The following is a 26,067-nucleotide window of genomic DNA, read 5'->3' as shown; positions in this document are numbered from 1 at the left end:
ACAATATTTTTGTATACCTATCCATTTATAAGGCTAAACTCTAACTATTGTTTTGTTATCTAGTCACCATGATTTAACCAATTTAAATTTCTTATAATGGTTTGTTTTTACCTAACTATACAGTCCACTCTTTCGTTGGTGGTTAATCATGGTGGGCGGAATTATGACCATTCCGGTCATGGTGGGCGGAATGTTTAATACCATAAAGTAATAAAAAAGAAGAAAGTGTCATGTCATCAACAGTGTCACGGGAGAATTGTTTTTTGTGAAACTAAATCAAAATAAAGGATATTTTATCATCAAATACATTGTTGGACTTTATTCAATTCTGTAATTAAGTAGTGGTTCCAAAAGTTACAACACTAGAAGCTGAAATGTCATTGTCAGCGTAGAAGAAACAAATTGTCAAAAGCAAATCCGTTTTTCGTCAACGGTTCCCGCTTTTGTTGATTTATTTTTTGGTCATTTCGTGTTTAATGTTATCACAAGTGTTTTTAGGCATGTGTTTTCGGTAGCCAAATTGTTCGTGAAAAGCTTCCAAGATGCACATAAAATCTATAGTGCTGGACGGTTTCAAATCGTATGGTAACCGAGTTGAAGTCACCGGTTTTGACCCAGAATTCAACGCTATCACGGGCTTGAATGGCACTGGAAAGTCGAATATATTGGATTCGATATGTTTCGTGTTGGGAATAACCAATCTATCGAACGTAAAGTATCAAAGTTGAGCGGATATGAAAGGTGTTTGTTTGGTTATATTTCTCCCGCCAATTGTTTCATTGTTTGTAAACGCTGCAGGTGCGTGCAGGCAGTCTGCAGGAGTTGATATACAAGCATGGACAGGCTGGGATCACCAAGGCGACGGTCAGCATTACGTTCGACAACAGAGATAAGAGGCAGTGTCCGATTGGTTATGAGAATCATGATGAAATCACTGTTACTAGACAGGTTTGTTATTTACTAGTTACCTTTAAAGAGACACTGCATATTCCAATAGAAAAATCCAAATAATTTTAAAATAATTTTAATAGTTTTGAAAGTTTGACAACAATTGGATTTTATAATGGTGGTGGTAATGGTGCATCTCAGTTGTATTCAATAAAGGTATTAATGATTTGTGTACTTCATTTAGACTCTTGTAATTTTCAGGTGGTAATGGGAGGCAAGAACAAGTATTTGATCAATGGTATAAATGTGCAGAATAAGAGAGTCAGTGATCTATTCTGCTCAGTTCAACTCAATGTGAACAACCCGCACTTCCTTATAATGCAGGGACGCATCACCAAAGTGCTCAATATGAAGCCACCTGAGGTAAAATAATACTTGTTTTATTTATGAAAAGTTTACATGTGTAAATGTGCTTTTTAGAACAGTGCTTTTTAAGTCTTTTTGCAGAAATTAAATTACTTCATGATTTGTTACGCTAAGAAAGGTATCAAATCACACATAGTACATAAATGTAGACATTTATTTTTGCTGTTTCCTAGATTTTGTCTATGGTGGAAGAAGCAGCAGGCACCAGGATGTATGAAGCTAAGAAGCAAGCTGCTCAGAAGACCATTGAGAAGAAGGATGCTAAGCTGAGAGAGTTGAATGATGTATGTAAATGAAAAACATTTTGTTCATATTTCATAATCATTATTGTTTAACAACTGCTTTGTTTGTTATTATTATAAAGATTATTCTATTCTATTATTTTATAGATTTACTTGTAATATTNAAATTCTGTCGCAGTGAGTACAAGTGTCGCATCTGCAAGAGGAAGCACCACACTCTGCTGCATCCTACGAACAAGATTGCTGCTCAGGAACCCCAAAACGGGGAGGTTACTACGGCTGATACCAAGAAAGTTGGTGCTGTTATTTCCTGCTCGTCTGCAAGAAGCACTGTGGATTGTAGCCAGGTATTGCTAGCGACGGCACTTGTAGATACTGTATCTTAATACGGCCAAACCTATACAATTCGTGCTTTACTGGATCAAGGGTCCCAATCCTCTTTTATTACAAAGGCCATGGTTGAATTATTGGGTTTGAAGAAGATTCCAGCTAGAGGGCAAATAGTAGGAGTAGGTGGCACGAACGGGCTCACGACAAAGTCTATGGTGGAAATAAAAATAGCATCACGGGTTGATCCGAACTTTATTATCACAGTGAAAGCTTACGTACTAGGGTCCATCACATCGCTTTTGTCTAACCAAAAGATAACAGCGGAGAAGTGGAAGGAGCTTGAGGACATTGTCCTTGCGGATCCGAGCTATTATACTTCTAACAGGGTGGATTTGTTGTTAGGGTCAGAAGTATATAGCCGGGTACTTCAAAACGGAGTCATCAAGGGACCGCTTGGTTCACCACTTGCTCAGTGTTCGTCATTGGGGTGGATTCTGTCTGGTGTCGTTAACACGCCGACGAAGCCCTCTGAAACAATAAATGTGATGCATTGTAGCGTGGAGGATAATCAGCTTCTAAAAAGATTTAGGGAGCTCGAAGATGACATTCCGTTGCCAAAGAAAGGAACGTGTTCAGAAAATAAAAAGACACGCGAAGGATACTTTACCAGAACTACTCGTAGAGGAGATGACACTGGTCGATACAATGAGCGTCTCCCGGTGAAGAATGAAGTTCCCGATGTGAAGAATTCCTGGCAAACATCTGGAAAAAGAATATATTCATTAAAACGAAGACTGAAAAATGGTGACCGGAAACAGAATTACATAGAGGTTTCTAGTGAAAATGTTGACATGAATTTGGATTACGGTGAAGATTCTCCAACGGCGGCCGAGAAGATACTGTCAGACTTTCATGTGGACGATCACATAATGGGTTGTGAAATGGTCGATCAGGGGATTCAACTTTACAGAGAAATGAATATGACGTTAGGTAAAGAAGGATGTGTGTTGCAAAAGTTGACTACTAACAATGAAGATTTGGTAAAGACAACGAAAGAAAAAGGTAAAGTAAGTCAACGGAAAGGAAACGAAGATGACCGGAAAAGAAAAACTGATGAAATAATAAAAAGTGGTGGTATTACCTGGAACCGAAGTGAAGATGTATACCGCTACAAGGTCGACGTGCAGACCTACGGAGATCCTGAAACAAAAAGGAAGGTTAAAATAAAAAAAAGATACGCTTGAGAAACGCTATGGGTATTCAACAACAGTAGAGGTACAGAAGGCTATGGGTTGTATTTAGTAGCATGCCAATTTGAAAACTAGTGCTGATGTTGAAAGGTTAAGAGAAAGTAGAGACTTACCCAAACGTAGCTTTCTCCAGCTCTTGAGTCCTTTTCTAATGTGAACATGTTGAGAGTTGGTTGGAGACTTGAAAACTCACAGCTTCAGGAACGTCGCGAAGGTGTAAAACAAAGGTGGACTATGCGTCAACCTAAAAGTTGGCGATTTAGTTGTCGTAAAGAAGGACAACTAGCTACGGGTCTTGGCTTAGTGGCAGGGTGATTGTGGTCCATCCCGGTAACGACGATGATAGAGTTGTTAGTTTCAAGGTTTTAAAATTTGGTCTCCTTCCTAAGGCTAAATAATTTTATTTTATTTAGTTTTAAGGTTTTGAGTATATTTAATATGTTTTTGTTATTTTACGGTACAATAGTTTTTTAAATGGTTTATTTTAATTTTATTGTTGATGTGTACCGTAACATGTTTTATGGTGGGCGATGCATTCGCATTAAGTTTCATTGGGTTTATTTCGATTTTCCTGTTGTTAAGGACCTAGGAAGGTCCTTGGTGGGCGATATGTATAAGCCTTCCATGAAACTTGTTTATGTTTGTTGCCAATAGATGTCACTGTATTTTGAGGGACGAAAAGCTGTACCGCGGTGTCCAGATTTTTTTCCCTGGCTTTATATACCTGGAGTATTTTGACATCTGTTAACCTTTAAGAACCATTGACAACCATTGTGAACCATTGACAACCTGTGTCAAGCAATAAATTGTCACCTAAATATTGACGTCTTATTTAAACCTACATAAGAGTCCCTTAAGTGCGCCGAGAGTATCCGTGGTTTATTCATCGAGTTCGTATCGTAAACCGAATGGAACCGACATGGACCGAGATGAGACTATGTTCATTTGAAGTTAACTTTAAACTGCCGGTTATTGTTGTAGATTTTCGTGTTTTATGTTCTGTTTTTGAAAAATGCCAAGTGATAATAAATATAAATATTTTTTAAAATTAAAATTCAAGCCAAAAATCCATGAATAAATTATATTATATTTCAAACAATAATTTTCTTTATTACTTTACTTAGTATGATTCTCCCAATACATTATAAATGATATTTTTTTAAATGTTAATGCGAATCTGAGCGAATAAACTGGTAAAAATAAGTAAAAAACTCACTTGTCCATCCTGTTAACTCGAGTTACGTAACTCGAGTTCAACCCGAGTTACGTAGATTTTAACTCGGGTTAAATCGAGTTTTGTTTTTCCCGAGTTGGCCCATCACTAGGAGGGTTTTCCCCTAATCGCCACGCTTGGCAGGCGGGTTGGCGTCGCAGTTTTTTACTTGGTTTCGCACGCAGACGCTGCTGCCCGTCCGGTGCTACAGGAGTTTGTCGCCTCTTACGACACGCCTCCTGTGGGCGGTGGGGAAAAGTATTCTTTTACGGCAGTCCCCACACGATCAAAAACTATGGTGCTGCAGAATAAAGCAGTTTCAGTAGTGAATAATCAACAAGCAATCTAAAGCAGATTACAGTTTTCATCTTATGATGTCCTTCTATGTCTGCTTGTATACTTCTTTTGTAACCTTGATATTAATAGTATATGTCATCTTTCAGATAATAAGGGAAGACATAGCACCCAAACTGCAGAAGCTGCAAGATGAGCGTTCTCAGTTCCAAGAGTACCAAAAGGTGGTGAGAGAGCTGGAGAACCTTACCAGGCTCTATGTGGCTTGGAAGTAAGTATACTGTTTATCACAATATTTTATGTACAAGCTAGTGATCACAGTATCATAAAAGTTTCAGGTTGTCTTATGTGAGCAGCCTACTACATGCTTAAACATGCAGCATAGAGCTTCTGTGTATACTTGATATAAAATCTATTCATAATTGTGTAGTTCATTGAAATTTGTTTCATGATATTTGCATCCAACAATATCTAACTATCATTTTAGCGCTCACCAGTTAGCGCCACTGTAGAGTAAGGTCCTGTCACTTGCTAGTAGCAAAGACTGGCACCAACTTGTGAGCGCTAAAGTGGTAGGAGGACTATCGCATTTGCACTCATCAAGATGGCGCCACTGTAGAGTAAGGTCCTGTCAATCGCCAGGGGTGCCAACTGTTAAGTATAAAAACGATAGCCCTCATTGGCTGAGTAGGTTGATGAACTTTTTCCTAAAATATTTGAGTTTGTTTATGTTAATGTTAAATTACTTTTCCACAGATATGTGAGTGCCGAGAAAAGTGCCAAGGAAGCAGAAGCCAAAGTGACTGAGGTACAGGACGACATCAAGAGCAAGAAGGAAAACATTAAAAATAATGAAAAGGAGGCTAAAGACTTGGACAAACAAGTTGTAGAACTCAATAAGAAGTTGGATGAGGTGAGTACCAAGAAACTTGTTTGGTAATGTAGGCAATGCATAAATTAAAAGTAGGAATAATCTAAAAATGTTTTTCAGAATGTACCCCAAGTAATATTTTACAATTTCTTGACAATATTAAGATGAAGGTTCAATGAGGGTTTTTGGCGTATGAAAAATCCGCCAGATGGCAATACGTAGACGCGAGGTCCAAATGCTGCATAATTGGTTATTTTTGACATTACATTGACAGATATGTCAAAATCCACCAATCACGCAGCAGTCAGACCCCACATCCACGTCCCGCCATCTAGCGGATCTTTCATACGCGAAAACCCTCATTTAGTTTCTGCACCTCAGTTTTCTAAAAAGTTACTTTTTAGTAACTGGGTTGTCTTTTTTTTAAATTTTTTTTTTCACCACTTTTGGCATGTTTTTCTCTTTGTAGAATTAAATATGTCAGAAATAAACGATTTGATTTAATTATTCCAGGAAAGCGGCAGCGTCCTAAAGGATCTAGAGACCGAGTTGCAAGTACACGAGAAAACCGAAGCGTCCGCGAGTGCCGGGTTTAAGGCCGCCAAGGACGCGCTCGCCTCGCACGAGAAGAAGGCGCGCCTGCTCAGCAGGGCCCTGGCCGACGACGAGGCAGCGCTGGCCGCTAAGAAGACAGTGCTGAGTGAGGTACAGGGTTCTTTCCAGCCTTTTACACCCAGTCCTGACCTCTATGATACAACCCTAGCTCTCAAAAGCAGTCCTGAGCTCCAGGAAATTGCTCTAAACATAAAATATGTAGTTTCTTTCAATCACTTTCTGCAGGTATCTGACCAATACTCTACAATATTTGTGCTTTGGTATAGAAAAAGAGGTTTAATAAAAATAGTTAACATTTTACGATCCCATTTTTGATAACAAGGAGATTCTGAAAGACTAAATTCAAGTTGCTCCACAATAGACAATTTGACACCATTCCTTGATAATTCAAAATCGCAACTTTTCTTAAAAACACTTCATTCTGGTCTTAAAAACTTAATTAATTTTAAATTACCTGTAAATTACGATTTTTGGTCGCATTTTAATTGAAAAAGTAATTTATTTGAGTTGACAAAATAGTGACGTCACTGCTTGTAGTGCCATACAAAATCTATGGGAGAGTTTCGTTTTGACAGTTTTAAAAAGTACGTCAATTGATTGGTGGTGTCAACACGTCTATTATAAAAATAAACTCATGAATACCAATGATATTTATCTTACCGTCCTGTCGGTCAGGTATCGTCCACCTTCGAGAACCTTCGTGCGGCGAGTGAAGCCAGCGAGACGGCGTTGGCTGAAGCGCAGCAGAAGTTCTTGGCCGTCAGCACTGGCCTAGAGGGCGCTTCTGAGTCGCTGCAGGACCAACTCATGGGTATGTTGAATTTGTTGTGGAACTTCTCAAAACTTACCATACTTAAGGCTGACTCGTGATCCGAGGGACGCGGGTACGAATCGCGGCGCTGCTGGACTAATGTGTTGGACCCACTCGTAACACAAACATGGCTTACCAGGAGGGGAAATTCGTTTAAAAAAACAATTGTGGTACAGGCTTATTTAAATATTTTCTTGCGGTTATTCAAGAGGTGCGTGAGGGTGATTTTGTTACGGAAAAAGTTAGCAAGACTTCAGATGTGCTTCAGTGTAAGCCATGCCGCTCTTATTAAATCACCCCTTCTGCACTGCTTCATTACTGCAGAAGTGTATTTAGGGTAGCATTATGCCTTATGATTGTTTTGATTATTATTTGATACGACTTTATTGTGCTTAGGCGACCGCGTTAAGTTCTCCGTATTATTCAGCGTAGTTACTAACATTACGTTTTTCTTGACATAGCGGCGAAAGCGGCAGCTTCGGAGGCGTCGACGCGCATCACGCAAAGCACGATGGAGCGCGAGCACGCGCAAAAGCGGCTGAAAGCGCTTGAACGCGAGTTCCAGACCAACAGCGCACAGTATCAGCGCGACCAGGACGCCATACGGAGTCACAGCGCGCAGGTGGAGAAGCTGCAGGTAAGACCTAGGCTTCTTCTGATGCCTTCACTATGTTATCTTGGAAAAGTCTACTAGATTTGCTTCAGAAGAGTTACTTTGAAAGAATCCAGTACCAGGTTGTATCAGAAGCGTTCACTAGCAGGCTTCGGAAGCGGCCACAGCTCGCTTCGCAAGCGGCCACATTTTCCTTCGGAAGCGTCCACCCGGCTGCTTCGGGAGTTTCCAGTAGGATAATTTCGAAAAATCCTCTAGTCTAGATTGTTTCGGAATCGTCTTCTAGATCCAAACTTCATTAGCAGCGATCATTAGGTTACTTCAAAAGCGTTTTTCTGGCTGCTTCCGTAGCGTCCATCTATTTTGGAAGCACACAATACGCTTTTTATGAAGCTTCTATTTCGTTGCTTCGGAAGCGTCCACTGTAGTCCTTTATTGAATACACAAACATCTATTAGTCTTTAAAAATGAAAGTCTATCATCATTCTTGCGATCCATCCACTAACTATATATTCCTGCATCACCCAGGGCGAGTTATCCAAGATGAACTTCAGCGAGGAGCGAAACACTCAGCTCAAGGAATCCACCCGCTCGCTGCAAGGCCTCATCCGCTCCAAGCGCGACGCGGTGGACAACCTCTCAGCAAGGCTGCAGCGCTGCGACTTCAAGTACTCGCCGCCGCAGCCCAACTTCGACAGCAGGCGGGTGTCTGGTGAGTCAGCATCATCATCATTTCAGCCACAGGATGTTCACTGCTGAACATAGGCCTCCCTCAATGATCTCCATATCGCCCGGTTGGTAGTGGCCTGCATCCAGCGCCTTTCTGCTACCTTTATGAGGTCGTCGGCCTTTAGTCAGCATATCTATTTTTATAGTTTGGTCGCTGAGCACGTAGAATTTTGTCCAATGACCCCAAGCTACCCATCCTTATCGCTCGCGCGGAATTATATTGCTGTCGCGACTGTGCGACGGGCGGCAGCAGTGAGTGTGCGAGCGCGACAGTTATAGTATAATTACGCGCGAGCGATAAGGATGGGTAGTTTGGGGTCATTGGACAAAATTCTACGTGCTCACAGACCGGGCTTTAGTGGCCTTCATACAGCGCCTTCCTGCTACCTTTATTAGGTTGTCGGCCTTTATGAGTCAGCATATCTATTTTTAGCAAATGTGACGTTGAAATATACACTCGTTTTCAGGTACAATCTGCCGGCTGATCGATGTGTGTGACCCGGTGTACTGCACAGCTTTAGAAACTGCAGCTGGTGGACGGGTAAGTATAATTGACCAGTTGACATCTCACTTCTTGACACACAATTTTTATGAACTGTCTTTACACGCGATGAGACTTTTATAAAACTTTTAATTGTAAGAGAATATTGTTTTCAGCTATACAACGTGGTGGTAGACACAGAGGTGACGAGTAAGCTGCTCCTGCAACGAGGCAACCTGCAGACCAGGACGACTATCATACCGCTCAACAAAATCTCCGGGCACGTCATAGACGCACAGACTGTCAGGCGCGCGCAGGAAATTGTAAGGGTTTTTTTATGAAATTAATTAAACAAATGGACAAAGGGTTATAAATATTCATAAAGCTGCAGCATAAAACAGCAAAGATTTGGGACATGTTAAGAGCGTTNTAAATAAATAAATAAATAAATAAATCACCCCTCCTACATACACTGCTCTGTTACCCCAGGAACCTACCCTGGAAAGCACTACAGGGTGTTAGGTAAATGGGTATATGAACCGCCACTAGCCCATGTTAACATGGTCATATAAATGGTATGGTGAAGACAGAAAATTGATATCTTCACTTTAATTATTTTAATTTTCATACAATACGGATTTTATAAAATTTATTTTGTATTAAAATTAAAAAAATTAAAATGATGATATCAAATTTCTGACTTCACCATACCATTTATATGACCATGTTATCATGGGCTAGTGTCGGCTCATATACCCATTTACCTAACACCCTGTATATGTCTTAAGATTGTAATTTTGTAGTGCAGTTACTAATATTACGTTTTTCTTGACACAGCGGCGAAGGCAGCGGCTTCAGAAGCGTCGACGCGCATCACACAAAGCACGATGGAGCGCGAGCATGCACAGAAGCGGCTGAAAGCGCTTGAACGCGAGTTCCAGACCAACAGCGCACAGTACCAGCGCGACCAGGACGCCATACGGAGTCACAGCGCGCAGGTGGAGAAGCTGCAGGTATGAATTTGGCTTCTTCTGATGCCTTCACAATGTCATCTTGGAAAAGTGTATTATATTTGCTTCAGAAGAGTTACTTTGGAAGAATCCAGTACCAGTTTGTATCAGAAGCGTTCACTAGCAGGCTTCGGAAGCGGCCACAGCTTGTTTCTGAAGCGGCCACAGAATGCTTCGAAAGTGGCCACAGTTTGCTTCAGAAGCGTCCATCCGGCTGCTTCGAGTTTCCAGTAGGCTATAAGATTTAAGTTAAACTTTCGCGTTCCAATTTAAATAAATAGTAAACGTCAGGCCGTGAGTACATAATGTAACTCATTAATAAAGGTCGAGTTAAGCTCCGTGTCTTACTATTCCAGTAGGCTAATAACGAAGAATCTTCTGGATGGGTTGTTTCGGAAGCGATCATTAGGTTACTCAGAAGCGTTTATCTGGCTGCTTCGGAAGCGTCCACTGTAGTCCTTTATTGAATACACAAACATCTATTAGTCTTTAAAAATGAAAGTCTATCATCATTCTTGCGATCCATCCACTAACTATTTATTCCTGCATCACCCAGGGCGAGTTATCCAAGATGAACTTCAGCGAGGAGCGAAACACTCAGCTCAAGGAATCCACCCGCTCGCTGCAAGGCCTCATCCGATCAAAAAGAGACGTGGTGGACAACCTGTCAGCGAGGCTGCAGCGCTGCGACTTCAAGTACTCGCCGCCGCAGCCCAACTTCGACAGCAGGCGGGTGTCTGGTAAGTAAGATAAGATAAGAAAAACTTTATAACTTTGTAAATCTGCATAGATTTTTTTATCCACAAGGAGGAAGACCTGCATCTCACTTGATGGTAGTGATAAATCAGGCAGAAGGTGGAAGCAAGCTTCACCCGGAATCATCAACCACAGAGGAATTGGCTACCTTACCTCTATCTGCCTAACTAAACCATAGATATAGCTTTGAAGCCATGATATCCGAACCTTGAAGGGGTGGGACTGGCTGACTCGACATCCGAGGAACACGGGTTTGAACCCCACCACCGCTTGACTATTGTGGTGAGCACACTCGTAACACAAGCATATTTAGCCTTCTAGTAATTTGTGAAATGCAAATTACATACCTTTTATAAAACAAAAATATAAAATTACTGAAACTACATATTTTTGCCCTCAATTAGAACAATATGCTGAAAAACGTTCGATAAGGTAAATAAGCGCGACAGCAAATGTGACCTTTGACTGACATACACTCTTTTTCAGGTACAATCTGCCGGCTGATCGATGTGTGTGACCCGGTGTACTGCACAGCTTTAGAAACTGCAGCCGGTGGACGGGTAAGTAAAATTTACCAGTTGACATCTCACTTCTTGACACACAATTTTTAAACTGTCTTTACTTACGCGATGGGAACTTTTAATTGTAGGGAAATATTGTTTTCAGCTATACAACGTGGTGGTAGACACAGAGGTGACGAGTAAGCTGCTCCTGCAACGAGGCAACCTGCAGACCAGGACGACTATCATACCGCTCAACAAGATCTCGGGCCACGTCATAGACGCACAGACTGTCAGGCGCGCGCAGGAAATCGTAAGTGGATTTTATGAAATTAGTGAAACAAATAGTTATAAATATTCATAAAGCTAATAAACAAAGATTTGGGACATGTTAATAGGTATTATACGACATGGAAAGATATAGAGGGAAAGTTTTTATATTCGTGCGAGCTTAGTTGGTTTACAATGTCTCCTAGACAGTATTCACATAGTTCATAGATCCACACAATCTTGGTTTTGTGTCTACATTATCTTTTTCGTAATGTTCTTCTTATAAGTCACTATTTTGTCAAACCACAATTTCCCTCAAAGAAGTGGCTTGGCTGTGAAGATCGTAGGGAGAGCGAGCAAGGGTGACTCTTGTCGCCTTAACTGTTTCATCACTCATACCAAGTCCACGTAGATGTATGGAGGTGCGCGCACGTAGGGACGTGACGGTGATATAAACTTTTTTGTCACTCATCTATCTCTATGGGAGTGACGAAATAATCACGGCGACAAAAGTCACCTGTGCGCGCGCTCCCGTACCGTGTAGCGCTTTTTGGTAACTAACAACTTACTTTGAAAGCTAATGATGACGATATTTTTTCAGGGTGGCGGTCCAGAAAACGTCCAACTGGCCCTCGACCTGATAAAGTTCGAGCCGCACCTCCGTCCGGCCATGGCGTGGGTGTTCGGAGGCACGCTGGTGTGCCGCGACCTGGACACGGCCAAGCGCGTCACCTTCCACCGCGACGTGCGCCGCCGCTGCGTCACGCTAGACGGAGACGTCTTTGATCCGTCTGGGACGCTGTCTGGTGGAGCGCGCGCTAAGGTGGGTGCTATACCTTCATCTAACTTGCTGTAGACCTGATATAGTTCGAGCCTTACCTCCGTCCGGCCATGGCGTGGGTGTGACACGACCAAGCGCGTGACGTGAGACGTGCGCCGCCGCTGCGTCACGCTCGATGGAGACGTGTTTGATCCTTCTGGAACGTTGTCAGGAGGCGCGCGCGCTAAGGTGGGTTCTATACGAAGGTATTGTAGATGAAAATCTAACTTGCTCTATAGTCTGGTCTGCGAGCACGTAGAATTTTGTCCAATGACCCCAAGCTACCTATCCTTATCGCTCGCGCGTAATTTATTGATGTCGCGCTCGCACACTAACTGCGGGCGCCCGTCGCACAGTCGCGACAGCAATATAATTACGCGTGAGCGATAAGGATGGGTAGCTTGGGGTCATTAGACAAAATTATACGTGCTCACAGACCGGGCTTTAGACCTGATAACAATTGGGCTGCATCTCCATTTGGCCATGGTATGAGACGGCCAAGGGCGTGACCTTCCTCCGCGACTTGCGCCGCCGCTGCGTCACGCTCGACGGAGACGTGTTCGATCCTTCTGGGACGCTGTCAGGACGCGCCCGCGCTAAGGTACTATCGTCTAACAAGCTATAGACTTGATCAAGTTCTCGCATCTCTAGCCATCAATGGCGTGAGTGTTTGGGACACGGCCAAGCGCGTCACCTTCCACCGCGACGTGCGCCGCCGCTGCGTCACGTTAGACGGAGACGTGTTTGATCCGTCTGGGACGCTGTCTGGTGGAGCGCGGGCTAAGGTGGGTGCTATACCTTTGTCTAACAAGCTATAGATCTGATATAGTTCGAGCTGCACCTCCGTCCGGCCATGGCGTGGGTGTTCGGAGGCACGCTGGTGTGCCGCGACCTGGACACGGCCAAGCGCGTCACCTTCCACCGCGACGTGCGCCGCCGCTGCGTCACGCTAGACGGAGACGTGTTCGATCCTTCTGGGACATTGTCTGGTGGAGCGCGGGCTAAGGTGGGTGCTATACATTCGTCTAATAAGCTATAGACTTGATCAAGTTCCCGTCACATCTCCAGCCAAGCGCGTGACGTTCCACCGCGACGTGCGTCACGCTCGATGGAGACGTGTTCGATCCTTCTGGAACGCTGTCCGGAGGCGCGCGCGCTAAGGTGGGTGCTATACCTTCATCTAACTTGCTGTAGACCTGATAAAGTTTGGGCTGCATCTCCATTTGGCCATGGTGTGAAACGGGCAAGGGCGTGACGTTCCACCGCGACGTGCGCCGCCGCTGCGTCACGCTCGATGGAGATGTGTTCGATCCTTCTGGGACGCTGTCTGGAGGAGCGCGTGTTAAGGTGGGTGCTGCTATCATCACCATTTCAGCCACAGGACATTAACTGCTGAAGTAGGTAAGCCTCCCTTAATGATTTCTATATTGCTCGATTGGTAGTGGCCTGCATCTAGCGCCTTCCTGCTACCTTTATGCTGCACCTTGCGGGTGGACATCCCACGCTCGTAGCCTCCACTCCAGAACCTTGCTGCCGGCCGTTAAACAACAGTCCATTCTACGGGTTGTATAAAATAGCATCAAAAGTATTCCGTTCAACACTTTATTTCACAGTCTTTGTCGTTTAACAAGACTGAATTATATTTCGACATTGAGACCAATATCGTAGATTAAAATATATTCTGATGATACATGCTTGCATATTAGAATTGGCCTGTCAAGATACGATAAGTCCTTATATTTCTCTATACAGGGCGGCTCAGTGCTGGTCCAGCTGCAGGAGCTGAAGGAAGCGGAAGCACAGCTGCAGCAAGCCGAGGCGCAGTACCAGCAGTGCAGCGCCGAGCTGGCCTCCACGCAGCACGCCGCCGAGAAGTATGCGCACACGCAGCAAAGGTAATCGTTACGAGAATGAGTTTGTAAATAAATAATAATAATACTGATTCTTCAATACATTACCTTATCTAAAACCAAGCTCGTGCTAGGTACCTTACAGGACGCAATCTTGATTGTTCATTTATAAATAAAATAAAAAAATATCCGACCGTCCGGACCGACGACATCGTAAAAGTAGCAGGGATGAGGGAAGCGCTGGACGCAGGCCGCTACCAATCGATCAACCTGGAAAGCATTGGGGGGGCCTATGTTCAGCAGTGGACGTCCTATGGCTGAAATGATGATGATGATGATGCCTTACCACTACTTCGGGACATCTGGGCTGGTGCTGAGAAGCGGCAGAAGAATCTCAGTCACCTTTGTCAGCCTCTTTTTCAATCAAATACAGTAATTTATATTTGTTTTAGGTACGAGATGATGTCTCACGAATTGGAAGTAATAAAGGCGAGATTAGCGACTACATCACACGCGCAAACGCATGCTGAGATTGAAAGTTTGCGAGCACAAGTAAGCATATTACATAATGAACAATTGTATACTAAGGAGGTAAAAGAACAAAATAAATAAATGTAACTTTGCTCAAGGTGGAAGAACTGTCAGCGGCAGTAGAAAGAGACAAAGTGACACAGAAAGAGACAGCGGCTAAAGCGAGGGAACTAGAAGCGAAAGTAAAGGACATCAAAGGTCACAGAGAGAGGTACGTAAAATTGCATTTCCCATCACCAATGACGAATGAAATAAATTATGGTTCAAATAACTATGATCCCAATTTTCTCCTATTTTAGAGAGTTCAAAAAAGCCGAAGCGGAATTGAAAAAGGCGAAAAAAGAAGCGGAACAGCATAGCAGTTCGTGGAAACAGAGAGAGCAGGAGTTTGAAACTCTGCGGTTGGAAGTGACGGAGCTGGAGCAAGCCGTTGCTACCAGTAAGCAGACGCTGCAGGAAACTGTGGAGGCAGCAGTAGGGTTGCAGGAGAGCTTGCAAGACGCGAAGGAGGAACACACTAAGGCTACAGTAAGTAGTTCAAAAGTCCCTATTACTAAAGCAGCGGGAGCAGGAGTTTGAAACTGCGGTTGGAAGTGACGGAGCTGGAGCAAGCCGTCGCCAGCAGTAAGCAGACGCTGCAGGAAACCGTGGAGGCAGCAGTGGGGTTGCAGGAGAGCTTGCAAGACGCGAAGGAGGAACACACTAAAGCTACAGTAAGAAGTTTAAAATAGTCCCTATTTTTTACTATAGTTTCAACCAAGGGACTTCCACCTATGTTTCTTTTCTAGCTTTTTAACTAAAGGACGTCCACCTCTGGACAAATACCTTCCCCAAGGATTTCGTGGTTTTGTCCGTGGTTGCCTCTTCTACTTTCTTGATTTTCTACTTCGTGTCAAGTGTAATTAAAACTATGCATATTATTTTAGGAAGCAGTAAAGGAGATTCAGTCTCGAATAAAGAAGCAAAAGCTAGAGATAGCAAGTCGCAGCAGCGACATATCGCGGCTGCATCAAAAGAAGGAACAGCTGGGGAAAAGCAACGCTGAGCTGGAACTCAAGATCAAGGAGCTCGACTATAAGATCAAGGAGTTGCAGGGCGAAGCGGCTGAGTGTGCTAAAAGGGTAAGAGATTGGAGTAACCATTTAAACATTCATTATCATCGTGTTATTTGTTCTTCACTGTAGAAGGACTTCTTTTATAATTTACGAGAAGCAAATGAAATATCTGGGGGCACGGTAGTGCCCCCACCAAGTCGAGCAAAAAAGCGGCACGGCCGTACCATCCTTTTCTCGAAGCAATTCAGGCTATTTTCGACTGCCTGTAACTTCGTTGTGGATAAAACTAGAAGGCTGAATTTTCATTAGCTATGCAGGCATTGTAAAAACACGGTATATTTAAAATTTCATTCAATTTGAACCAGTAGTTTAAGAATTATAACGGGTCAAAGTTACTTAATTTTTTCACTCACTGACTCACTGACTCACTGACTGACTGACCGATCATCAAAATTCTAAGGCACTTCTAGCAGACCTAAAAGCTTCAAATTTGGAATATAAGTAGTGTCTGGTGTATGAATCAAGGAAAAACTAAAATATTTTGGGGCACGGTAGTGCAACCGCCAAGTCGAGTAAAATTTTTCAATTTCGGTCCAGTTTTCTAGATACATAACTGCTGTCTACAAAATACAAAAAGAAATGAGATCCCATCAAAAACAATACTTGTCAAAAAAACCAAGTCTCGCAACTCAGTTGTTCTACGGTAAAAAGTTGTGAGATCCATGTAATGCAAGAACCGAGCTGCAAGCAAAAGCTTTTAGAAATTAAAAGTTGTACAGACGACATCACATTCAGATAAACACTGTAGCATCTTAGTTGTAATAGACCGATGTGCTCTCGACTGTACCAAATTGTTCTGCGTGTCATGACATCCCCTAAATAGGTATTATCTTCTCATAGATAAAGTCCCTCGAAGCCGAGCACACGTGGATCCCGAGCGAGCGGGAATACTTCGGCGCGGCGGGCGGCCTTTACGACTTCGCCGCGCGCCAGGCTAGCGTCGCGGGGCAGCGTCTACAGCAGTTGGCAGACAGGAGAGACAAGCTGGCTAGAGGACTCAATGCGAGAGCTCATACGCTGTTGGGGAAGGAGGAAGAACAGGTGAGTGAAAGACGATAGGGAAAAACGGGAAATAATTTAAGAGTTGACGGAATAACTAGACAAGGCTGAAAGGAGGGACAAGCTGGCCCGAGGACTCGGTGTCAGGGCGCACACTTCTTGAGAAATGAGGAGGAATAGAAGAGGTCAGCTTACCGCTTTTCTTAGGCTATCTTAAGTTATTTTAGGACGATGGAACGTTTGCCCGAGATGGCCAACCGTAGGGACAATTTGGTTAGACTTAATACCAGGGTGAGCGCGAGTATTTCGGCGCGGCGGGCGGGCTGTACGACTTCGCGGCGCGCCAGGCCAGTGTCGCGGGGCAACGTCTCCAACAGATGGCAGACAGGAGAGACAAGCTGGCTAGGGGACTCAATGCGAGGGCTCATACGCTGTTGGGGAAGGAGGAGGAACAGGTGAGCGTAAAAGACGATAGGGAAAAACGGGCAGTAGGTAAGAAGATAAGTACTAGCCCAAAGGAGGGACAAACTGGATCGGGGACTCAGTGCCAGGGTGCACACTTTGTTGAGAAATGAAGAGGAATAGAAGAGGTCAGCTTACAGTTCTTCCTAGGAATTTATTAGGACGATGGAACGTCTGCCAGAGATGACCAACCGTAGGGACAATCTGGTTAGACTTAATGCCAGGGCGAGCGTGAGTACTTCAGCGCGCGTCAGGCCAGCGTCGCGGGGCAACGCTTACAACAGTTGGCAGATGAGAGAGACAAACTGGCTAGGGAGTCCCCTAGCCAGCGTTGAGTCCAACGCGAGAGCTCATACGCTGTTGGGAAAGGAGAAGGAACAGGTAAGGACAGCTTACAGATACGCTATGAAACGTCTGCATCAGTTGACAGATCGCAGGGATAAGTAAAACGAGAGGCTCAATCCGAGAGCACACACGCTGGGGAAGGAAGAGACAGGTGAGTGTAACTAAAACTAGTGATGGAACGTCTGCAGCAGCTGACTGACAGGAGTGTCAAGCTGAAGGAGACGTAATGCTATGGTACACATGTAGGGCTCTATGAATTCGCGGCGCGCCAGGCTAGCGTCGCGGGGCAGCGCTTGCAGCAGCTGGCTGACAGGAGAGACAAGCTGGCTAGGGGACTCAATGCAAGAGCTCATACTTTGCTGGGGAAGGAGGAGGAACAGGTGAGAGTTTACAGCTTGAAGACGGAAGGGAGGGACAGGTGAGGGTTTACAGGTTAAAGATAGAAGCGAGGGACAGCCGCTAGAGTTGACAGGAGGACGACTGCAATCAAGCTGGCCATAGGAAAGAATAATTGGCTGGTCGGTCACTCAATGCCACGGCGCACACTGTTGAGGAAGGAGGAGGAGAAGATGAAAGGAAAAACGGGAAGTAGGTTAGGAGTGAAAAATTGGCTAGTGGATCATTGCCAGGGCGCAGATGTTGTTGAGAAATGGGGAGTAACGACAATAGCTTACAATACAGCTGGAAAATGAAAGGATGAAATCTGTAACAGGGGCCGTCCATATATTACGTCATTCTAAATTAGGGGGGGGGGTTGGTCTGCGGANGTCACGCTCGATGGAGATGTCTTTGATCCGTCTGGGACGCTGTCTGGAGGTGCCCGCGCTAAGGTGGGTTCTATACGAAGGTATTGTAGATGAAGATCTAACTTGCTTTAGACCTGATAATATTCGAGCCGCACCTCCGTCCGGCCATGGCGTGGGTGTGACACGGCCAAGCGCGTGACGTGAAACGTGCGCCGCCGCTGCGTCACGCTCGACGGAGACGTGTTCGATCCTTCTGGGACGCTGTCTGGAGGCGCGCGGGCTAAGGTACAATCGTCTAACAAGCTATAGACTTGGTCAAGTTCTCGTCGCATCTCCAGCCAAACGCGTGACCTTCCACCGCGACGTGCGCCGCCGCTGCGTCACGCTCGATGGAGATGTCTTTGATCCGTCTGGAACATTGTCCGAAGGCGCGCGTGCTAAGGTGTGTGACATACCTTCATCTAACTTGCTGTAGACCTGATAAAGTTTGAGCTTCACCTCCGTCCGGCCATTGCGTGGGCGTGACACGGCCAAGCGCGTCACCTTCCACCGCGACGTGCGCCGCCGCTGCCTCACGCTCGATGGGGATGTTTTTGATCCGTCTGGGACGCTGTCTGGAGGCGCGCGGGCTAAGGTGTGTGACATACCTTCATCTAACTTGCTCTAGACCTGATAACATTTGAGCCATACCTACGTCCGGCCATGGCCGTGGGTGTGTTGTTAGTTATTGTTCCTCCGCGACGTGCGCCGCCGCTGCGTCACGCTCGATGGAGATGTCTTTGATCCGTCTGGGACATTGTCTGGAGGCGCGCGGGCTAAGGTGTGTGACATACCTTCATCTAACTTACTCTAGACCTGATAACATTGACCTTGCGGGTGGACATCCCACGTTCGTGCCCTCCACTCCAGAACCTTGCTGCCGGCCGTCCTTTCTACGGGTTGTATAAAATAGCATCAAAAGTATTCCGTTCAACATTTTATTTGACAGTCTTTGTCGTTTAACAAAACTGAATTATATTTCGACATTGAGACCAATATCGTAGATTAAAATATATTCTGATGATAGATAGGTATATGCTTGCATATTAGAATTGGCCTGTCAACATACGATAAGTCCTTATATTTCTCTATACAGGGCGGCTCAGTGCTGGTCCAGCTGCAAGAATTGAAGGAAGCAGAAGCACAGCTGCAGCAAGCCGAAGCGCAGTACCAGCAGTGCAGCGCCGAGCTGGCCTCCACGCAGCACGCCGCCGAGAAATATGCGCAGACGCAGCAGAGGTAATGTAACCAGAATCGCACTAAGCGTTTCGATGACTCTTTTATAATGCGAACAGCTAGGGACTGGAATTCGTTGCCTGCTGCTGTCTTTCCCGAAAACTATAACCTTTTCAAGGCAAGAGTGAATAGGCACTTACAGGGCTGATATGCACCACCATCCTAGACTGCATCCCACTTAACATCAGGTGCGATTGAAGTGAAATACCTGCCTTGTTTTGCATAAAAAAAAAAATGTGACTGAGTTTCTTGCGTTGCTTTTTCACAGCACTGGCCCTTTTATTGTTCCGAAGCAATGGTAGGGTTAAAGTAATACTGGGTTGTGTAAAAGCGCTTCTTAAAAACCTATTTGCGGAAAATAAAAGTTTTTGTGTTTTTATGATATACAGTGGTGACTGAGTCTGTTGCGGCGTTTCTTCTCAGCACTTGCCAAATGTTCGTCTCGAAACGCTGGTAGGGTAAAAAGATTATGAGACATGTAGAGGCTCCTTAAGAGCAAAGTGACAAATCGTCACTTTGCTCTTTGTAAGAACTATTTATTAGTCTAAACAAATATAGAAATTTTGACTTTGACTTTATGAGTTTATGAAGTGTAATTTATGAATCAATGACATCAGTGCCTCAAGTTTCCTTTTGATCGGCACCTTAACGGATTCTGAATATTCATTTGTTGTAGGTACGAAATGATGTCTCACGAATTGGAAGTGATAAAGGCGAGATTAGCGACTACATCACACGCGCAAACGCATGCTGAAATTGAGAGTTTGCGAGCTCAAGTGAGTATATTACATAATTAACATTTGTGTGCTAAGGAGGTATAAGAACAAAATAAATAAATGTAACTTTGCTAAAGGTGGAAGAACTGTCAGCGGCAGTAGAAAGAGACAAAGTGACACAGAAAGAGACAGCGGCTAAAGCGAGGGAACTAGAAGCGAAAGTAAAGGACATCAAAGGTCACAGAGAGAGGTACGTACAAAATTAATTAGATACCAATGGCAAAACATCAAACAAATTATGATGACTGGCTCAAATTGTGACAACAATGACACCAATTTTTCTTCCATTTTAGAGAGTTCAAAAAAGCCGAAGCGGAATTGAAAAAGGCGAAAAAAGAAGCGGAACAGCATAGCAGTTCGTGGAAACAGAGAGAGCAGGAGTTTGAAACTCTGCGGTTGGAAGTGACGGAGCTGGAGCAAGCCGTCGCCAGCAGTAAGCAGACGCTGCAGGAAACTGTGGAGGCAGCAGTAGGGTTGCAGGAGAGCTTGCAAGACGCGAAGGAGGAACACACTAAGGCTACAGTAAGTAGTTCAAAAGTCCCTATTACTAAAGCAGCGGGAGCAGGAGTTCGAGACTGCGGTTGGAAGTGACGGAGCTGGAGCAAGCCGTCGCCAGCAATAAGCAGACGCTGCAGGAAACTGTGGAGGCAGCAGTGGGGTTGCAGGCGAGCTTGCAAGATGCGAAGGAGGAACACACTAAGGCTACAGTAAGTAGTTCAAAAGTTCCTATTACTAAAGCAGCGGGAGCAGGAGTTCGAGACTCTGCGGTTGGAAGTGACGGAGCTGGAGCAAGCCGTCGCCAGCAGTAAGCAGACGCTGCAGGAGACTGTGGAGGCAGCAGTAGGGTTGCAGGAGAGCTTGCAAGATGCGAAGGAGGAACACACTAAGGCTACAGTAAGTAGTTCAAAAGTCCTTATTAATATCTATCGTTTCAACTAAAGGACGTCCACTGTTAGACAAAAACAAGCATTCCCCAAGGATTGTCACAACGACCGGTCCTACGCTTCCCGCATCCAGGTGTTTTCGCGTGACCTTCACTACATCGTCAATCCACTGAGTGGGAAATCTACCTACATTAAGCCTAGGCGCAGACCACGCGCTACTTTTAGTCGGCCGATAGTTGTGCCCGATTCTAATTTGTATGAAGAATCGGCCGATACCAAAGTGTAATATGCGAACTTTCATATTATGTCCATTCTCTCGGCCGACAAAAAGTCTGTAGTCTGCGGCTAGGCTAAGTTTTACAATCCGTGGTAGCCTCTTCTACTTTATTGTTACCCGTATTCACTTAAGCAAGTATCGTTTGTGAATACGGGCGTAAAACTATGATAATATTATTTTAGGAAGCAGTAAAAGATATCCAGTCTCGAATAAAGAAGCAAAAGCTAGAGATAGCAAGTCGCAGCAGCGACATATCCCGGCTGCATCAGAAGAAGGAACAGCTGGGGAAAAGTAACGCTGAGCTGGAACTCAAGATCAAGGAGCTCGACTATAAGATCAAGGAGTTGCAAGGCGAAGCGGCTGAGTGTGCTAAAAGGGTATGTGATTGGAATAACCATTTAAACTTTCATTATCTTCATGTTATTTGTTCTGAACTGCAGAAGGACTTCTTTTATAATTTATCAGAAGCAAATGAAAGATTTAGGCTGAGTTGCACCATGTTACTTTAACTTTGACAAACGTCAAAAATCTGTCATACTCCATACAAAATACACCGGTTATTGCTATAGTTACGGTCAAAGATAGGTGGTGCAACTCAGCCTTAGTTTACACTTTCCACATTGGCCAGACTGGTTTAGGACTGATGTTCGATATTTGCTCAACTGGCATCCACAGAATACCAGTGGTCGAAACGTGCTCTATTCCATTACGGTTTATCACCCTGTCTGTACAGTAGCAAATACCGTCGTAAAATATAAAAAAAAATACAAGGATCATTAGTATCATTACAAACAAGCCAGATTCTTCGATGGCATAAAATTTACATGAACCGAGCTGCAAGCAAAAGCTTTTAGAAATTAAAAGTTGTACAGACGACATCACATTAAGATAAACACTGTAGCATCTTAGTTGTAAGACTGATGTACTCCCGACTGTACCAAATTGTTCTCTCTGTTATGACATCACTTAAATAAGTATTTTCTCTTCATAGATAAAGTCCCTCGAAGCCGAGCACACGTGGATCCCGAGCGAGCGGGAATACTTCGGCGCGGCGGGCGGCCTTTACGACTTCGCCGCGCGCCAGGCTAGCGTCGCGGGGCAACGTCTTCAGCAGTTGGCAGACAGGAGAGACAAGCTGGCTAGAGGACTCAATGCGAGAGCTCATACGCTGCTAGGGAAGGAAGAAGAGCAGGTGAGTGAAAGACGATAGGGAAAAACGGGCAGTAGGTTAGAAGTTAAGTACTAGTCCAAAGGAGGGACAAACTGGATCGGGGACTCAGTGCCAGGGTGCACACTTTGTTGAGGAAGGAGGAGTAACAGAAGAGGTCAGCTTACAGCTCTTCTTAGGACTAAATTATTAGAGATGGCCAACCGTAGGGACAATCTGGCAAGGCTTAATGCCAGGGAGAGCGTAAGTATTTCGGCGTGGCGGGCGGGCTCTACGACTTCGCCGCGCGCCAAGCCAGCGTCGCGGGGCAGCGTCTACAGCAGTTGGCAGATAGGAGAGACAAGCTGGCTAGGGGACTCAATGCAAGAAAGAGCTCATACTTTGCTGGAAAAGGAAGAGGAACAGGTGAGAGTTTACAGCTTGCCTTGAAGATAGGAGAGAGGGATAGCCATTAAAGTTGACTGGATGACGAGTTACGACTACAATAGCTAGCCATAGGAGAGACAAGCTAACCCAATGTCAGAGTACACTGTTGGGAAAGAACGAAGACCAGGTGATAGCTTATAGCTGGAAGATGAAAGGGAGATATTGGCAGTAGATTAAGAGTTGACGGATAATGACGGCAAAAAAAAGCCCATAAGAGAGAAAAATTGACTGGGTAGCTCAGGGCCAGAGCGCAAACGTTGTTAGTAACGACACTAGCTTACAATACAGCTGGAAAATGGTAGGGATGAAATATGCAACAGCAGTAAAACATTAAGCTTTAAGTCTAAAAAATAAAAACAACCTGTAATACTGATAGATGGAAGGTTCTGTTGGTAACATTATAGTATCCCTTATAGCGTATTAATATTGAATTGTATTCCAGTACCAAGACGTGATGCGTAAGAAGAAGATCGTGGAAGCGGACCGCGCGAAACTCGTACAAGTGATGGCGGAACTAGATGAGAAGAAGAAGAAGACGCTGGTGACGGCGTGCGAGCAGGTCAACAAGGACTTCGGCTCCATCTTCAGCACATTGCTGCCCGGCGCACAGGCGAGACTCAAGCCGCCTGATGGCCTTACGGTGCTGGACGGGCTAGAGGTAAACTAAATGTGATTGTTTCCACTGCACGCATGCTAACGTTGTTATTGACGAAAGATGCTGGTGACGGCGTGCGAGCAGGTCAACAAGGACTTCGGTTCCATCTTCAGCACATTGCTGCCTGGTGCCCAAGCAAGACTCAAGCCGCCTGATGGGCTTACTGTGTTGGACGGGCTGGAGGTAATCTAAATGTGGTTGTTTTTCCTTTGCTCGCATGCTAACGTTGTTATTGACGAAAGATGCTGGTGACGGCGTGCGAGCAGGTCAACAAGGACTTCGGTTCCATCTTCAGCACATTGCTGCCCGGCGCACAAGAAAGACTTAAGCCGCCTGATGGGCTTACCGTGTTGGACGGGCTAGAGGTAAACTAAAATATGTGGTTGTTTCCACTGCACGCATGCTAACGTTGTTATTGACAAGAAGAAGACGCTGGTGACGGCGTGCGAGCAGGTCAACTAGGACTTGGCTCCATCTTCAGTATATTGCTGCCTGGTGCACAAGCAAGACTCAAGCCGCCTGATGGGCTTACCGTGTTGGACGGGCTGGAGGTAATCTAAATGTGGTTGTTTCCACTGCACGCATGCTAACGTTGTTATTGACGATACGAAGAAGACGCTGGTGACGGCGTGCGAGCAGGCCAACAAGGACTTCGGCTCCATCTTCAGTACATTGCTGCCTGGTGCACAAGCAAGACTCAAGCCGCCTGATGGGCTTACCGTGTTGGATGGGCTCGAGGTAAGCTAAATGTGATTGTTTCCACTGCACGCATGCTAACGTTGTTATTGACGGGAAGAAGACGCTGGTCACGGCGTGCGAGCAGGTCAAAAGGACTTCGGCTCCATCTTCAGCACATTGCTGCCTGGCGCCCAAGCAAGACTTAAGCCGCCCGACGGGTTTACCGTGTTGGACGGGCTAGAGGTAATTACATGTGGTTGTTTTTGCACTGCACGCATGTGAGTGTTGTTATGGCGTGTTGAAAACAACTGCTCATAATTATAGAATCGGCTGATTTAATCGATTTGTTATTTAGATCTTTTCATCCAAAGGAAAGTCGACTTCTGGTAGGATTTCCGCCACGATCATTCCTCGCCACCCGCACTCAGGTTTTTCCGTAAATCTCACCAGATTGTTGGCTAAGTGGGAAGCTTGCCTAGGTCCTGCTCTCTTCGCCACTTATTTTTTTAGCAATGCTGCGGGCTATGTTGTTTCTCCCATGGATCTCATTTCTGATTCGATCACACAGGAAAACTCCGAGCATAGCACGTTCTCGATATAGTAACAAAATATGAACGCTTTAAATTGTCCTCACGGCGTAGTTAAGAAACTGTAATGTCAAAAGTATAGTGTAGGATGAATTTAACCTCTAACCTATCTCGCAGGTGAAGGTGGGCTTCAACAACACGTGGAAGGAGTCCCTGGGCGAGCTCAGTGGCGGCCAGCGCTCGCTGGTGGCGCTGTCGCTGGTACTGGCCATGCTGCTGTTCAAGCCGGCCCCGCTGTACATCCTGGACGAAGTGGATGCTGCGTTGGACTTGTCGCACACGCAGAATATCGGCCATATGTTGAAGCAGCATTTCACACACTCACAGGTATACATCAACTCACATAGTTATCTCTCTATAGTCTCTGGTGTAAAATTCTACGTGCTCGCAGCACGTAGAATTTTGTAATTACCCGCGAGCGACAAGGATGGGTAGCTTGGGGTCATTGGACAAAATTCTACGTGCTCACAGACCGGGCTTTAGTCGCTGGTGCTGCCATGCTGCTGTTCAAGCCTCTTCCGCTGTACATCCTGGATTCTTCTTCTACTATCTTACTAGTTCTCTAGATCTGCAAGCTCCATTGTACATCCCTGATGAGGTGGACGCGTCCTTGAGCCTGTGACATACGCAAAATAAATGCACCCCAATCTGTCTTGGTCTAGCTAATCAGAGTTCAGGACACTTATTATTATTATCTAGACAAAATATTAACGCAATCTCTCGTCCACAGTTCATTATAGTCTCGCTGAAGGATGGAATGTTCAACAACGCCAACGTGCTATTCCGGACCAAATTCGTGGATGGCATGTCCTCCGTCCAGCGCACCGTCAACTCCAGGAGATGATCCCGCCACGACTCGGCCGAAGACGCAAGTGAAAGCAGTGGTCCGATGTGGACAACTGGATACACATTTGTGTATAAAGTACGAAATGGTTACGAAATATTTTAATATAGAATAGATAACTATCACAAACAGTTTCGACGTTGATGTTCACGTCCAAGTTGTGTAAAACGTGCGAAATAGGTATGAAATATTTCAATATAGGAAAGTGTGTTCTCCATTTTTTTGGTGCGAAAATATTTTATTCTAATTGGTCTTATATTACGAGTATTCACATGATCGATGCTATCGATATAATGTGCCTTGTTTGTTGAAAGTATAAAGAACTTGTTG

The 26,067-nt window shown here is 44.8% G+C and overlaps 1 protein-coding gene across 1 annotated transcript; it reads left to right on the top strand.

Annotated features, from left to right (window-relative positions):
• The first annotated feature begins 382 nt into the window (after positions 1 to 382).
• SMC2 (structural maintenance of chromosomes 2) lies at positions 383 to 26,067 on the top strand. The gene is made up of 36 exons (XM_028300616.1): positions 383 to 710; positions 799 to 948; positions 1,150 to 1,311; positions 1,488 to 1,598; positions 4,793 to 4,914; positions 5,400 to 5,556; positions 6,028 to 6,219; positions 6,805 to 6,940; positions 7,402 to 7,577; positions 8,082 to 8,265; positions 8,750 to 8,823; positions 8,940 to 9,086; positions 9,253 to 9,280; positions 9,601 to 9,776; positions 10,330 to 10,513; positions 11,016 to 11,089; positions 11,196 to 11,342; positions 11,901 to 12,122; positions 13,872 to 14,014; positions 14,422 to 14,521; positions 14,599 to 14,711; positions 14,800 to 15,028; positions 15,427 to 15,621; positions 16,456 to 16,656; positions 16,905 to 17,069; positions 17,694 to 17,801; positions 18,892 to 18,987; positions 19,303 to 19,445; positions 20,119 to 20,218; positions 20,296 to 20,408; positions 20,512 to 20,740; positions 21,562 to 21,756; positions 22,371 to 22,571; positions 23,416 to 23,631; positions 25,011 to 25,220; positions 25,624 to 26,067. Exons 1-36 carry the CDS (start codon positions 543 to 545, stop codon positions 25,735 to 25,737), a joined length of 5,481 nt encoding a protein of 1,826 aa, XP_028156417.1. The 5' UTR covers positions 383 to 542; the 3' UTR covers positions 25,738 to 26,067.

The sequence above is a fragment of the Ostrinia furnacalis genome, unplaced genomic scaffold (genome assembly GCF_004193835.3).
Source record: "Ostrinia furnacalis isolate ACB-3 unplaced genomic scaffold, ASM419383v2 OfSCF0770, whole genome shotgun sequence".
NCBI classification, from domain to species: domain Eukaryota; kingdom Metazoa; phylum Arthropoda; class Insecta; order Lepidoptera; family Crambidae; genus Ostrinia; species Ostrinia furnacalis.
The sequence above is the reverse complement of the archived record's forward strand: the minus strand, read 5'-3'. Positions and strand labels throughout refer to the sequence as shown.